The sequence below is a fragment of the Heterodontus francisci genome, chromosome 14 (genome assembly GCF_036365525.1).
Source record: "Heterodontus francisci isolate sHetFra1 chromosome 14, sHetFra1.hap1, whole genome shotgun sequence".
Taxonomy (NCBI): Eukaryota; Metazoa; Chordata; class Chondrichthyes; order Heterodontiformes; family Heterodontidae; genus Heterodontus; species Heterodontus francisci.
Window position 1 is genome coordinate 46,693,293 of NC_090384.1, and position 15,071 is coordinate 46,708,363.

At 42.7% G+C, this 15,071-nt stretch overlaps 1 protein-coding gene across 3 annotated transcripts in view; it reads right to left on the reverse strand.

Moving 5' to 3' along the window:
• Positions 1-907: 907 nt before the first annotated feature.
• The window catches only part of LOC137377020 (bestrophin-4-like), a 33,252-nt gene continuing 19,088 nt past the window's right edge, over positions 908-15,071 (reverse strand). Inside the window, exons 6-10 of one of the 3 annotated variants that reach the window (XM_068046158.1) lie at positions 14,757-14,909; positions 12,884-12,964; positions 11,334-11,485; positions 3,962-4,137; positions 908-3,889 (exon numbers count right to left, since the gene is read on the reverse strand). In XM_068046158.1, coding sequence (XP_067902259.1) covers positions 2,826-3,889; positions 3,962-4,137; positions 11,334-11,485; positions 12,884-12,964; positions 14,757-14,909 — 1,626 coding nt within the window. In that variant the 3' untranslated portion in view covers positions 908-2,825. Of the gene's footprint in view, positions 4,138-11,333; positions 11,486-12,883; positions 12,965-14,756; positions 14,910-15,071 lie in introns of all 3 variants that reach the window. The other 2 variants (XM_068046159.1, XM_068046157.1) reach the window with 2 other exon arrangements.

Here is a 15,071-nt window from a genome sequence, read left to right on the forward strand (position 1 = left end):
ACTTGCAAACTCCGCTCTGGCAGTACCCAGAACTGAACCCGGGTCACTGGAGCTGTGAGGCTGCGGTGCTAACCACTGCGCCTCCACTGCCTTCTGTGGTAGAGAATTCTACAGGTTCACCACCCTCTGAGTGAAGAAATTTCTCCTCATTTTGGTTCTAAATGGCGTCGTACCCTGAGACTGTGACCCCTGGTTCTGGCTCCCCAGCCATCGGGAACATCCTCCCTGCATCTAGCCTGTCTAGTCCTGTTAGAATTTTATAGGTTTCTATGAGATCCCCTCTCATTCTTCTAAACTCTAGCGAATATAGGCCTAGTCGACCCAATCTCTCCTCATACGTCAATCCTGCCATCCCAGGAATCAGCCTAGTAAATCTTCTTTGCGCTCCCTCCATGGCAATAACATCCTATTTCAGCTAAGGAGACCAAAACTGCACACAATACTCCAGATGTGGTCTCACCAAGGCCCTGTATAACTGCAGTAAGACATCCTTGCTCTCTTTAGGAACAGGATAGAGGCCTAAAAGATTTTCAGTGATATGGAGAATTTTAAATGTAGCAGAATTATTCTGTCTGGCAAAGGATTCAATGATGGGAGAAACAGTTTACAATTGAGGCTAACAAAGAAACAAGTACAGTTAGACAACTTTTTTTGCAAGAGGTGGTTAAAAATTACTATTATAGGTTGTTGAACATAAAACCATGGCAGGTTAAAAAGACAACTAGATGGGATACAAGGCTATTAGTTCGAGAGTTCCAGAAAGGAATTTAATGGGAGATTTGCAAGCAGAGCCTAAGTGGTCCAATAGTCTGCTGCTCAAAACATTACTCTGCTTCCATGTTATTTAGTCTGTTTCTGCCTCCATCACCCCCCCCCCCCCCCCCCCTTCAGCATATCTCTGCTTCCATCTCCAGTCATTCAATGTGTCTCTATCTCCACTTCCAATCCCCGACTGTGTCTCTGTCTTCATCTTCATTGTGTCTCCCCTGCTATCAGAAAGAAATTAAATAAAAGTAGCACTATTTTGGTTGATCTCCCCAAAGACTGCAATCAATTAGAAATAGAGTATTGCTGAAAATAGAGACATAAAGCTTTTTGTCTTGCACTCATTAGGACAATTCGCAAGAATACCAATGTAAGGGAAAGCAACATATTTATATTGTTCTAGAGAGTGCTGATTGGCTGAAACAAGCAAAGAACAGTTGGGCTCACAGTGTGGCACATTTGCGTGTACTGGAAGCTACCTATATTAATACACAGGGTCCTGTTCTTTGCAAACAAAATAAGTAACAGCCATTCGCTGGTTCATTCCTCAGGGCAATGCCTTGACCAATCAGAGTCAAGCTGCCTGGTTTAAATTTCAAACAAATCTTGGCAGTTAACTGACAGTCACCATAAACGGGTGCATTCTCCATGGCAACGCCTCTTCCAATCAGAGTCCAGTTGCCAAACAATTGGCACTCTCTTCTCATACAGTATAAATTTGTTGCTTTCCCTTACATTGGTATCCTTGCGAATTGTCCTGATGTGTGCAAGACAAAAAGCCTCAACAAAATGTCTCTGTTTTCAGCAATACTCAAGTTCTGTACTACCAAACGACAATTAGAAATCATTGAACTGATGAAAACTTCCACTTTTACGCTTAGTCTCGCTGTAAAAACTCTTGGAAAAGTTATACCTTATTGAATGAGTTGTAACTGGGTTTTTAACAGTGTACAGGTTCATAATTATTGCTGAACATCCTCACTGGCCCTGAAAGTGTAATTTTATATTTGTTGAATGTCAAATTTCTCCATTGTGATAAGAGATTCCACATATATTTAAAATAATCATTTTTTAAGTTGTTTTTCTTTTGCTTCTACTTTAATCCCGTGTGTATGTCCCAATCATTTATTTTGCTATCTGTAAAACGTAAAGTTAAAAGTGGAGTGATTCAGTGGTTTTATGTCTGAGAACACTTCAGTGTCAATGGCTGCTTACCCTGCTTGATGACATCACTGTTGCTGGATGCATGGTGATCTCATTAATGGCGCCAGATTCAAACCGACGTTGGGAAAGGGGAAACCCACATGACACTAGATTTTGTGGACAGCTTTCTACAAGGTCACTGACCGCGAAATTTAGCCTATTTATTTTTGAATCCTGGATTTTAACTGTGGATCCAATAACTGTCTAAAGCCTAGCTTTGGAAATGTCATTCTCAAAAAAAATGAGACACACCTGGTGAAATGTTCATCCATCATCGAGAGGAAAGTTAGTATTGGAGAATGGAATGCCTTTTGGCATGTACTGTCAGGATCAAACACTTCCTAGGGCGGGCATAACACAGGCGAGTAAAACCTTTTCTACTTTGTTCTTTAATAATCTGCGGCCTCAACCCAGAAGAACACTTTACTGCACCAGTGTGACAATTTCCATTTCCCACACCAGCCATCCTGCGGCCTAATTGAGTGAGGCTGCTAATTTAGGGGCAATTTTGCGCTGTGTGTCCATGTTTATTAGGAACTAGTTTGAAACTGCCTAGACTCATTGGATGTAGGACTCTTACAGCTAGCAGGCTGGGATACTCAAAGGTGAAAAGCCAATCTAAAACCCTATGCCGTATTTAGTCCGACTAGAAATAATGAGTTCTTAAAGCTTCTGCAAGGGGAAATCATTGTGCAGCAAGCCTGCACTAAACATTGTGTTGCATTGTGCAAACCTGCTTCATGATGTGCTTCTTTGGAGCTGCATTCAAAATTTGCAATGTTCAAGATACGGCTTCAATGTAAAGGTATAAAGGGCTAACAAAAGGAAATGACAAATGTAGTCTTTAGTGTTTCATCTCAATCATTTGTTTCTGAGTGCTTATCCATCTTCCCATTCTCAGTAATGTTTTCTGCAGTTTCAATTATGATATCCATGAAGTTGACTAGGTCCCCATCATTGAGAGAGAATCTTGAATCATTTGGAGGCACGGTCTCATATTTCAGATGTGGCTTCATATTGGCATCACTGGTGTATTCAGCAGTGGTCATGGATTGAGTGGAAATATTGGGAAGCTTGGAGGAGGTCCCCATTTCAGAAAAAGGTGTGCTTCCTGCCTTATAATCGGTGCCAGAGATGGTTCCACTGTGACTTAGTATCCTTGACCTGCCCAGCATTGGGGAAGACACTGGTGTGAATGAGAAGGTGGAAATGGTTGTGCCATAGCCTGGAGTGTTGAGTGAAGGATTTGAAAGGTCTGGACTGTTGGCATGTCCAAGGGACTCGAGGGTCAGTCTAGGATGCTTGCGTGCTCGGAAACCAATGCTTGTATTGAGCTTTTGCTTCATTTCATTCAGTTTATCTGTGTCTGAAGAGCTGTCTGTGAGGAGACAGTGTGGACTTTCGGGAACCAATAATAGACTATTGTTGCTGCCAGGATTCAAGCTGCTGGATGACCGTATAAGAACTTCCTTGCTGTTTAAGGAGTGGGTACTTGTAGCACCTTCGACTTCAGTTGCAGTCTGATTGCTGTCCAGTACTATTACCTTCTCAGATGGTTCATTCAGGGAGGCACTTTTATTGTCACTAATACTGTTTCCCTTGTCCAACTCATCAGCTTTTGATGCTGACACACTGCTATTACTCCCTTGGTTTCCAGCAGAAGAGACAGAAATATTCGCAAGCATAGAGGGCTTCTTTAAAGGAATCCGTTTGAGTGGAAAAGTCATGGGAATGGATTGGATGGGTGTTTGAGGAGCACTATAGTAGCCAGGCCTGTCATAAAGTGAAGAGGAAATGAAGCTGTCATAATCCCCTGCCTCACTATCCAAGGCAACACAACCTTGCGTGGATCCTAATGGCGAATGAGAGGAGGAGGAGGCTCGGTGAATTCTTGCAAAGGGCCTATTTGGAGGGAGACATCCTGGCTTATGAAACCCATTAGGTGTTGATTCTGAGCTCAGGAAGCTGTACATAGCAGCCTGCGATAATGCACCATTCCTCTTCCTCATTAGATTAATTCGAGGAGTCGATCTGGAAATGTTCTGCAAGTTTGTTGATGGAATTCCCAGCAGTCGGCCTAAGTTACTCAGAAGAGGAGTGGCATGGTTTACTTCTTCATTCTCATTGATCTGTTCCAAGGGCTGAAACTCCATCTCTTCTTTAAGCATGCTGTAAGGGTTGCAAATTTAAGTCTTCAGTAAGCAAACATAACATCCACATAAACAAAGTATGCTGTGCCTCACAAGACATAAGAACTAGTGTTCTGACTATTTCCCCAATGCCTCAGTTGGCAAAGTTACTGTACAACTGATGCTGACAGACCAGATTGTCCAAAATTAGATTCTCAGCTCATCCTTAGCTAATCTCAGCTGGGGTGGCATTAGCCTCCATGCTGTTTGATTAGGGAAAAGTAAATCAGCTAGGATTTGAAGTCCTGATCACTATTCAACAATTCCTACATGGAAATATGAGTTAACTAAATGATATATTACACACTTTTAAATGAACAAGGTAAATGTGATACAAAAACAAATTTGGAATAGACTGTGCTGCAGCACAATTGGAGCTTGCCAATGGGAGATGTCTGTCTTCAGTGAAGTTTATTTGTCTGTCTCAATACATTTGTTCAGAAACTAATTAAGTCAAAAGTTGCAAGGTGACTACTGGCTATTTTGAAATGTTAATATTTGCAGTTCATGACTTGGGATAGTTGAATTTAGTTATCCTGATGGTGAACCATTAAAGAAAGATGTTTTTGTAAACAGTAATTGCCTATCATTAGTGCCCACTCCACAACATAGATGTTATGTTGTGTTATTAGGCTGCTTAGAAACTTCCGTGGCATGATTATAACCTGAAAGTTGTCCCCATGGCTGTTATTACTCAGCTTTGGTTCTATTTGGAGATCTGAACTCCAGGGATTGGACAGCCATATAAATCATGTGCAATTTTCATCATGATGGTCTACAAAAGACAGTTTCATCAAATGCCTGGTAACTTATCAAGAAATGTAAGAAATATGTTCCAAAATGTTATTTTTAACTTTGTGTGGATTGAACCTACCTTTATTATTTTAAACATTATACTTTCAGTAATTTGCTGTCCTAGCTGCTGCTGTGTAGCATTATATAGTAGTATCATGACGACCCCAGCTGCCAAGAATGAGGCATATTAATTTCATCCTATGAACATTCATTTTAAACTGTTGCTGCAATGAAGAAATGACTTGTTTAAAGAGATCAGCAGTGGCTGGAAAACATTTGCATATTAAGAGACATTAGAACAACTCCCTGATCCAATTAACCCAAATGGATTTTGATCACCAGACATTGAATGTGTAAGAAAGCCAGCATTCCAGGGTGTCTGCTAAGATGGAGAATCCACAAATGCAGGAGTTTGTTAAAACAACTAATCACATGACTAACCTGCTGGTCCAGGTTTTATTTGAACTGCTCACAGCACAGATTGAGATTGCAACTGAGCTTGGAAGAAGAGAGCCTCTCTCCTGCCTAGCCCTTTCTCTCTCACGAATCTCCGGATCCACTGAAGTCACTTAAACCTCAAGAGAGAAAAGACTCTGACATCGAAGCAAGTTTTAAAGCGTGTACTGGGCCCCAATGGAACGGCAAGACTTACCAGCAATCAAAGACTCTACATCGAACTCAAAGAACCGTAAATAAATCCCAGCTATTGCCTCAAACCTTTCCCCTTTATTCTTTCTACTTTTCTGTCTCTATCTGCGTGTGTGTTTATCGTGTATGCATGCTAGTGTGGTCGTGTCGCGTATTCGTAGTCATTAACTGAATTAGAGTTTAAGGTTAATAAACTTCCACCTTTCTTGTTTAAATCTAAGAAAACCTAGCTGGTTGATTTCTTTGCCTTTCAATTGGAAAGCAATGAACAAGGATTCACTGAGGGGGAGTGAAAAACATGGTGTTTTAAAAATTAAACCCTGTTACTGTCAAACTAGGCAAAGGCTGAGCGGGCACCTCTGGAACCCTTTCTCACCTGGTCATAACAGAAATTTGGGGGGCTAGTGTCCTGGGTTTGACCCACAGACCAATGAGAAATTGGAAGTGGGAAGCCAAATTGATCCCAATCAAAAAGAGAAAAGATTTCAATACATGTTTTCTTGTGGTTTTGTGTGCTAGAATACTAATATGTCTGTGACTGAAGCCATTAGCTTCCCAAGCCAGAGTGAAGTAACTTGTGATAAGTTAAAAGCACTGTCAATAGAGGAGTTGAGAAATATGGCTGAGCAGTGTGGGATCACTGTTCGTGCCAAGGCTAGAAACTCTGAACTCCTAAGACCAGTGGCCAACCATTTTTCTCTTGAATCTGAAGAAGCAGAAACAGGGTTAGAAGCAGACTCTGACAGGGTACTGCTAGCAAAGATACAATTGGAATAGTGGAAGCTTGAATTTGAAGAAATGGAAAGAGAAGGAGAGAGACAGGAGAAAGAGAAAGAAAGAGCCTTCCAGAAGGAATGTGAGGAAAGATAAAGGGAGAGAGAAAGACAGGAGAAAGAAAAAGAGAGAGGGGAGAGAGAAAAAGAAAGAACCTTTCAGAAGGAACATGAAGAAAAAGAGAGAGGAGAGAGAGAAAGCAAGAGAGAAGAGAAAGAGTCTTCCAGAAGGAATATGAAGAGAGAGAGCTGAGGCAACTTGAGTTAACTAGGGGGCGACAGAGTAACCCCATTGAAAGCATGTCTAATATGGAGGATTGTAATTCAGGGCTGGGTACAGAATTGTTAAAACTTTCCTAATTGATTCCAAAATTCAATGAGGGAAACGCGGAAGCATTTTTTGTATCTTTCGAAAAACTGGCAAGTCAGCTAAAGTGTCCAGCTGAGACTTAGCTTGCTTTGTAGCAGCAGAGTCCAACAGGGGGAAACGTCCATGAGATTTATTCCCTGTAGCCAGATAAGAGTTCTTCCAGTTATGAACTGACAAAAAATGCTATCCTCGGGGCATATGAGTTAGTACCGGAAGCCTATCGCCAAAAGTTTAGAACCGTCAAGAAGCAAGCTGATCAAACTTAGCTGGATTTTGAGAGAAATAAACAGCGGCTTTTGACCAGTGGCTGAGGGCTGTTAAAGTACAGCCCAGCTATGAAAATCTCAGAGAGGTAATTTTGCTCAAGGAATTTAAAAATTCTCTCCCACTCGCCATAAAGACACATGTAGAGGAACAGAAAGTTCATAGAGCCCGGCAAGCTGCAGTGCTGGCTGATGAGTTTATTCTCATTTATAAGTCAGTTCCCCAGGGGAAAACCATTCCTCGTCACCCCCACAAATCCTAGAAGGACAAAGGGTGGGAAGGTGATGGAAGCCCAAGCAGTCCTGGGAGAGAAGGAAAAGCAGGAGACAGAAGGGGCCTTCCTCCAGCCAGAAAGGAAGGTGCTGTAAGTAGGAGTGAGACCTGGAGACCTGTGTGTTTCCATTGTAATAAAGTAGGGCATCTGAGAGCTGACTGCTGGAAACTAAAGGGAAAACCTGTAAGGTTAATCAGGGCACACCTGCTCAGTGACGAAGACAGGACCCTGATGGAAAGCACAGCAGAACAAGCTGTGGCTTTAACTGCAGTAGCAGTAAGACCCAGGAAGCAAGTGCAGGAAAATTTAATAGGATTCCTGAGGGTTATCAGGATTTTTTGTCTGAAGGGAGAGTAACCTCATATCCCTCGAGTGGGGAAAGCAAGCCCATAGTAATGCTCAGGGCGTAGGGGCCACTAGATCCCTTTTACTGGGAAAAGGCCTGACCTTTCCCCCAGAGAGTGCAGTAAACACCAGAATGGTGGTGAATGGTATTTGAGGGCAGTGTATGCCTGTACCTTTACACCGGGTGCACTTGGAGTGCAACCTAGTTTCGGGACTGGTGACCGTAGGGATTGTCCCTAGTTTGCCTGTGGACGGGGTTGACCTGCTCCTAAGTAATGATCTGGCGGGGGTGAAGGTGGTAGCTTCCCCAGTAGTGACATAGAGACTGCCAGAGGTCGGAGAAACAGGGTAGTGGCTGGAGACGGTCCCCTGCAGTTTCCCTGAATGTGTAGTGAATCAGGCCATGATAAAACCAGCTCCCCCAGAGGAGACTGAATTAGCACTACAGGCAGATGACCATGAGGTCTGTCTGTCTGAGACTTTCTTTGGAATGTTAGAAGACTCGGGGAATGAATTAAATGAATCTTCCCTAGCCGAGGCTCAGCGAGCCGACCCAGTATTAAGGGAGTTAGCACGGGCTGTCCAGTCTGAAAGTGAAGCAGAGAGAGTCCCTGACTGCTACTATTTAAAGAATGAGGTACTGATGAGGAAATGGAGTTCTCCTCGCAGACCTGAGAGCAAGGAGTGGACAGTGGTTCACCAGTTAGTGGTGCCACAGAGGTACCGGAGAGAAATGTTAAGAATATCCCATGGGATTACAGTGCCTGTACATGTCGGTATACAAAAAACCAAAGCCCGCATAAGACAGCAGTTTGACTGACCAAAACTCCAGAAAGATGTGGTGGAGTACTGCGGGAGTTGCCACATGTGCCAGGTTGATGGGAAACCTCAACCTACAGTGAATTCTGCACCCCTAAGTCCTGTATTGGTGTTTGGAGGACCGTCCAGCAGAGGACTGGTGAACTGTAAGGGACCCCTGTCGAGAACAAAAGGGGACAGGCAGGCACAAGGCCGGCAAAAGGTTAGAGAGGAAAAGGGAAAAAGGGACAAAGAGGGCAGGTTAAAGGAAGTCAGGAAGGAATCCCAAATTGAAACCCCTACTGTCTGGTCAGCCAACCCCGAAATGTTTGGAAAATTAGACCCCATGTCCTCCTATGTAAATGCGGACATCAGAAGTACCCCACCAGAGTTGCTAACAGCATTACCAATATCCTTCAAAGACAAAGAAAGTCCTCAAGAGGGCAGAGAAACCGTGAGGGTGATGCCTCACCTAGTCAAAATGCCGCAGGGGAGTGCAATAGAATCTGGGCAAATACCTGCAAGCAGGAGTGTCCCAGAGGACAAAGGGGAGATTAGCAAATAATTCTCCCCCACAGTCAGGAGAAAAGGGAACCAACCATCTGCTAAGCTGAAAAGCCCTTGCATGACTCATCAAAGCACTGAAAGAGAGTTCAGAGTGGTTCCACCCACTGTCGACACCCATGAGCAGAACGCGTATGCTTGCTAGCTTGGTTGCAATGCAAATTTGTAGTCGTTAACCGAATTAGAGTTTAAGGTTAATAAACTTCCACCTTTCTTGTTTAAATCTGAGAAAACCTGTCTGGTTGATTTCTTTGCCTTACAATTGGAAAACAGTGAACAAGGATTCACTGAGGGGGAGCTAAAAACACGGTGTTTTAAAAATTAAACCCTGTTGCGGTCAAACTAGGCAAAGACTGAGAGGGAACCCCTAGACCTCTTTTTCACCTAGTCGTAACAGTAGATAAACGTAACTATTAGCTTTAGTGTATACGTTTTAGTCTACGGAGTGGGGTTTTCTGCCTTTTGAAACGTATGAGGAAAATGTGGCATTTTGCATGCTCTCCAGTGACTGATATCATAATAAAGGGTAATTGTTAATCCTCTGGATCAAGATCAGCACTGAATTCAGTCCATAGTCTGTTTGTGAAAACTATGAACATCAGAGAAGTGCCAGGAGGAGGTGGGAGGCATAGTGTCCTGCTGGAAAGTGCAGATGTTGCTTAGGACTCAACTTCAATCCACAGGAAAACAGTTGGGATTCTACAATTGGCTTCAATGCCATGGGGTAGTCAGCTCAGTCATGGTTCCTGCTTTTACTCTCATCCCAGTGACCCACCTGCTGGAAAATGTGTATGTGTGGGCATCAGGTGAAGATATTGATTGTGAAGCCCCTGTAGTTGAATATCCTACCACCATTCAATGTCTAACACAAGAAGAATGAGCAGTTAGGAGAGGTACTAGAGGAGAGAGGGATGGAGGTCAAAAAAGTTGGCAGGAAAGTTTAAAAATTGGAAATAAGAGGTGGAGTTGCTTCAGATCAACCTAACTCACCTCCTTGTCCAAAATGTATTTGGGATCCTAAACCTTATAAATAAGAGTATAGAGTACAAAAGCAGAGAGGTGTTGCTAAATCTATACAAATTGTTGGTTAGGCCACAATTGGAATAAGTGTGTACAGTTTTGAGCACTTTACTTCAGGAATTATGTTAGGGTTATGGAAAGTATGCAAACGAGATTTCCGAAAGGATGAGAGGCTTTAGTTATGAGGCAAAACTAGAGTAACTGGAGCTCATTGTATTAGAATATGGGAAGTCTGTAGACCATGTTTAGCACCTAACCCTGAATGCAGAGATGAGCCAGGAACTCACCATAGAGTCAGGTGTATTTGCTAAGCTTTACTTAACAACTACAACCCTGAGCACTGCCTTGTTTGAAGACCACTCTTGAGACTGCTGCACTATGTTGGAATGCAGTTCTGTTCTGGAAATTCTCCACACACTGAGCTCCAGAATTCAAGTGTACCACCTCAGACTGCTGCCAAATAGCAGCCAGGTCATTTCTCACAGGAAAGTGAAAAGAAGGCCCTAGGATTGATAGTTTTATTAAAACTATAACAAAAGTAGTGTACTCTCAATGCATTAGTAACACATTGCTCTATCCACTATTTTAAGTGGTGTTAAGCTATTTAAAATAAATGGACTAATATTGTATGTTGTTAACTGACACCACTAAAACCATGAAGGTACCTACAGCAGACCTGATTTGGTAACTATAATGTTATCATGTGGCCATCTCCTCATGTTCTCCCAAAACATCTGAACCTTGATATTCAGAGGTAGCTGATCTGCTGAGTGACTAGAATTTTGTGTGTGTGCATGAGAGCAGGAGTCGGTGTGGCTGTTGGCAGCAGTTCAAGCCCTGGGTGAGCAGAATGAAGCCAAGTGGTGGGATCATGCTCTACATTGTAGTGGTTGGATTCCACAAGAAGGGCTGTCAGGGAGTGACAGGCTAGCTCGGAGGTGTGAGGCAAAAGGGGGAGAGGCCTGGACTGTAAGATTAGATAGAGGGATGGAGGCTTATGTTGTGCACATTGATAAGAACAAGTTCAAGGAAAGGAGCTGGCTTTGCCAAAGTAATTATTGCCCCTCACCTCCCATGTGTTTACTGCTTTTTTCTCTTTTGTTTGATCTTGCTTCCTTCTTATAATGAAAGATAGCTATAGACAAAAAAACACATTGTGCATGCACAAAGGGCCAATTGCCACAGTAACGTGCTTGATGGTTAAGCATGTATAGCTATGCCTTATCTGTCAAAAAGGTCACCAGCACCACTGCGATAATTGGTAACATTTGCTTCTTCCAGCTTCCTAAAGAATTTCACTGCAAAAACTTAACAGTCAAATTAACCTGATATCAAAAGTGGAACCAAGGAAGGAAGTTTTCCGGTGTTCAGTGGTCGCTGCAGTGTAGGGGGGTTTAGGATCATTGTCATTCCAGTACTTATCCTTTTCAAGAGCTGGTAAGTTCAAATGCATCTCATCAACTGCCAGGAGAGAAACCTAAAAAAAAAAATCAGAATATATGAATTCTCAACCCGCTGAAAAACTAAACCTCTGTTCAATTACATAATCAGTAACTCTCACACACTGAATAAGCAGGAACTCTGCGAATAAAGTGAGTTATCCCTACAGTGCTGAATAAGCACAAATTCCACATAGTTACATGTGAAACTAATTTTTAACCTGCTGACTAAGCATAAACTGTATAGAATTGTTAACAAGTGTATGGATTACTGTTTATTCAGCAGTGTAAAGGTTAAGCACTGTGTAAATGTTCACAGCTCCTTGTTATTCTCCCTAAGCCTCACACTCTCTTGCATTCAGTCATCAAATCAGGAGAATCCAGACAGCTGTGGAAAACATATTACCCATAATTTAATGCATTAATCACAGCTGTGTTTGATACAAGGCCACCTCAACCTCCCTCTGGTGGCCAAGACTCCAGGCCATCAGTTAGAGACAGACTTCCATTACATGGTGCAAAGGTTACATTACACCACTTTTGGAAGTTAAAATTTCAACAGTCTTGCTAAAGGCAGCAAGTCCCACCAACTTCCAACACTGGAGTTTGATGCTTCTTGGGTTCATTCATTGGCAGCTAAAGACCTATCAGCCCAATAAGCTGGAAGCTAAAGCCACTTTAGCTGAATGCTATAATCGCATTCGCACAGCCTAAGATCCCATCAGCCCAACTCGGTAGAGATTAAGGTTCCATCAGCTGGACTATCAGGACATTAATGTCATAGTGTCAGAGTCATACAGTCATTATGGCACAGAAGGAAGCCATTCAGCCCATCGAGTTCATGTCAGCTCTCTGTAGAGCAATCCAGTCAGCCCATTCCCCTGCTCTACCCTGTAACCCTATTCCCCTTAAGTGTCCATCCAATTTCCTTTTGAAATCATTGTTCATTTCCGCTTCCACCACCTTTGTAGGCAGTGAGTTCCAGGTCATTACCACTCGCTGCATTAAAAAAGTTCTTCCTCACATCCCTCTGCATCTCTTGCCCAAAACTTTGTTCTGTGTCCTCTAGTCCTTCTACCATCAGCTAATGGGAACAGCTTTTCTTTGTCTACCTTATCTAAACCATTGGTCCCACTAAATCATGAGCCAGGCTCAACAGCTTGTAACTTGTCTGACCTTGCGATTAAATTGTAAGTTTGAAACCATTCCCTTTTGGCTGTTTATGCCATTTTCATTGTATGCAAGACTTTAATATCTATAAATGTATTATCTATTATAAAAGAAAATCATTATTGTACAGTTAACTGCTCACGAACAGAATCCTGTCACCGTAACAATTGACTGATTTTTCTGAAAATTCCCCTGTAACTCTGATGTGGCTATGGTAGATGTGTCGGTTTCTGAACACTGGGTCTCTGGGACAGTTTGTTGGTTACCTGGAAATTTCTGTCAATGAGCCAGTTCGCCTCAAAGTCATCATCGTCCTCACCAAAAGGGTTAATCAGCTGCTCAGCTACCTGTGTAGTTTCAAACAATCTCATGTTAACAATGAAAATGACTTTTAAGGTTGATTTTTTTCATACTTTCCCTTGTTAAGTTAATATATGTATAAAAGACTGTCCGTATTTTCAGTTTCTCCTCTCCTTTCCCAAGGATGTGGATTCTTGATGGGGTTCATAATCTCATCTAAATGAGCCAATCTTCATCTGTGAGCCTAAACAGCAAGTTTCAGCAGGCTGTTCATACAGTTATAGCGAAGCCGATCCTATCTCATCTGACATCTACACACATGCCCTTTCAAGCGGAGGTCAATAGATAAAGATCAGGACCATGACCGTTGGCTGATTTTAATTCTAATTGGCACAGAGACATCAAAGCCAATTGTAGCAGCTGCATTGTCATTCCAGCAGAGACCAACTAACTCAGTACAGACCAGGGGTCATGGGACCTTGTGGTCTGTACGGGTCAATACCATTAACATATTTAGCTGTCTCTGAGTTAGCCAGATTATTTCTATGTAATAATTGCAGACTGCTCTATGGTTATCTTCACAAACCCAATAATTTTGTTACTATTGTTAATCCCTCAGTGTGGATGTTATCACAGATCAACACAGGAAGCACAGTGACCATCAGTGTCTGAACTGCTGCCAGTGTGGAATGGATTTCAAACTAAAAAACACATAAATAACAAGGATTTATATAATTTCAAATAAATCACAGTGTTTCTCCATTAATCACTCTCAATGAGCTCCTCGGTGAAACCTTTTTTTCAACAATCACTCCTACTTGCCTATCAAATCCTCTGGAATGAATCCCAACTCTTCTTCAATCATATAGATGTTCTTTCTATAACTGATCAATATTCACAACTCAAGTCTGTTGGAGCAGATCACAAGGGGGAAATTTTACACAATCAAAAGAAATAATGGGGTTTAATTTGTTGTAATTCTTTCTGCCCTCTTCTACCAAAGACACTTAGGGCGGCACAGTGGCGCAGTGGTTAGCACCGCAGCCTCACAGCTCCAGCGACCCGGGATCAATTCTGGGTACTGCCTGTGTGGAGTTTGCAAGTTCTCCCTGTGTCTGCGTGGGTTTTCTCCGGGTGCTCCGGTTTCCTCCCACATGCCAAAGACTTGCAGGGTGATAGGTTAATTGGCCATTATAAATTGCCTAGTATAGGTATGTGGTGGGGAAGTATGGGGACAGGTGGGGATGTGGTAGGAATATGGAATTAGTGTAGGATTGGTATAGATGGGTGGTTGATGGTCGGCACAGACTCGGTGGGCCAAAGGGCCTGTTTCAGTGCTGTATCGCTAAACTATCTAAACTAAACACTGCTGCACAGGTACCAATCACCTCTTGTACCTCACCCATTCATTGTGAGTCTGAAGAAAAACTACTGGCAGGAAATCCAACATAACCAGGCCTGATGCTGCCCTCATCTGTTGTCTGGATGCACATATTTTCCAGCTCGAGTCACTGGATGATGATCAGTAGTCGGAACTCTGGCCAATTTTTGTTTCCTCTCTCGCCTCTTTTTTCTCCCTAGTCCAGGAGTGCGGAGGTTTATTGCAGCACTCCGACTGCTGTTCTGGATAAGATTACCTAATTTAGCACAGGCCTTATTTTGAACCTGAGACCTGCTTGTATGATTCAGTCCTACACTGGGCAGTGCATTTATCAATACAGCCATCTGGGAGCCTCAAAACAGGATTCCTGAGAAGGGCACTGATTCTCTGATGGCCCCTATATATCCACCCAAGATACACTTGTAGTTTTTTTCAAAGCACGTCTAGTTTGTCATTACCTTAAGCCAGCCAGCATAAAAGAAAAACTGCAACAGGGTGAAGACAGGGATGTAGAGGTCGAGCTCATGGCCTGGGTAACCCTGACTGGGATCGAGAAACTGCCGACCAATCAGACAGGCCAGAAAGAAGCTGTAAACGGCAATGGTGACGACCTGGGACATGACAAACACAGACTGTAAGACCGATGCGAGTCAGACCACATCATTACAGTTAGAATCAGACACCAAATATATCTGGAGAGTCACTGTCTTTTATTTACAAACCAGTCATGAATTAATTACATATTGTACAATTGTTTGTGATGCTGGCACAGG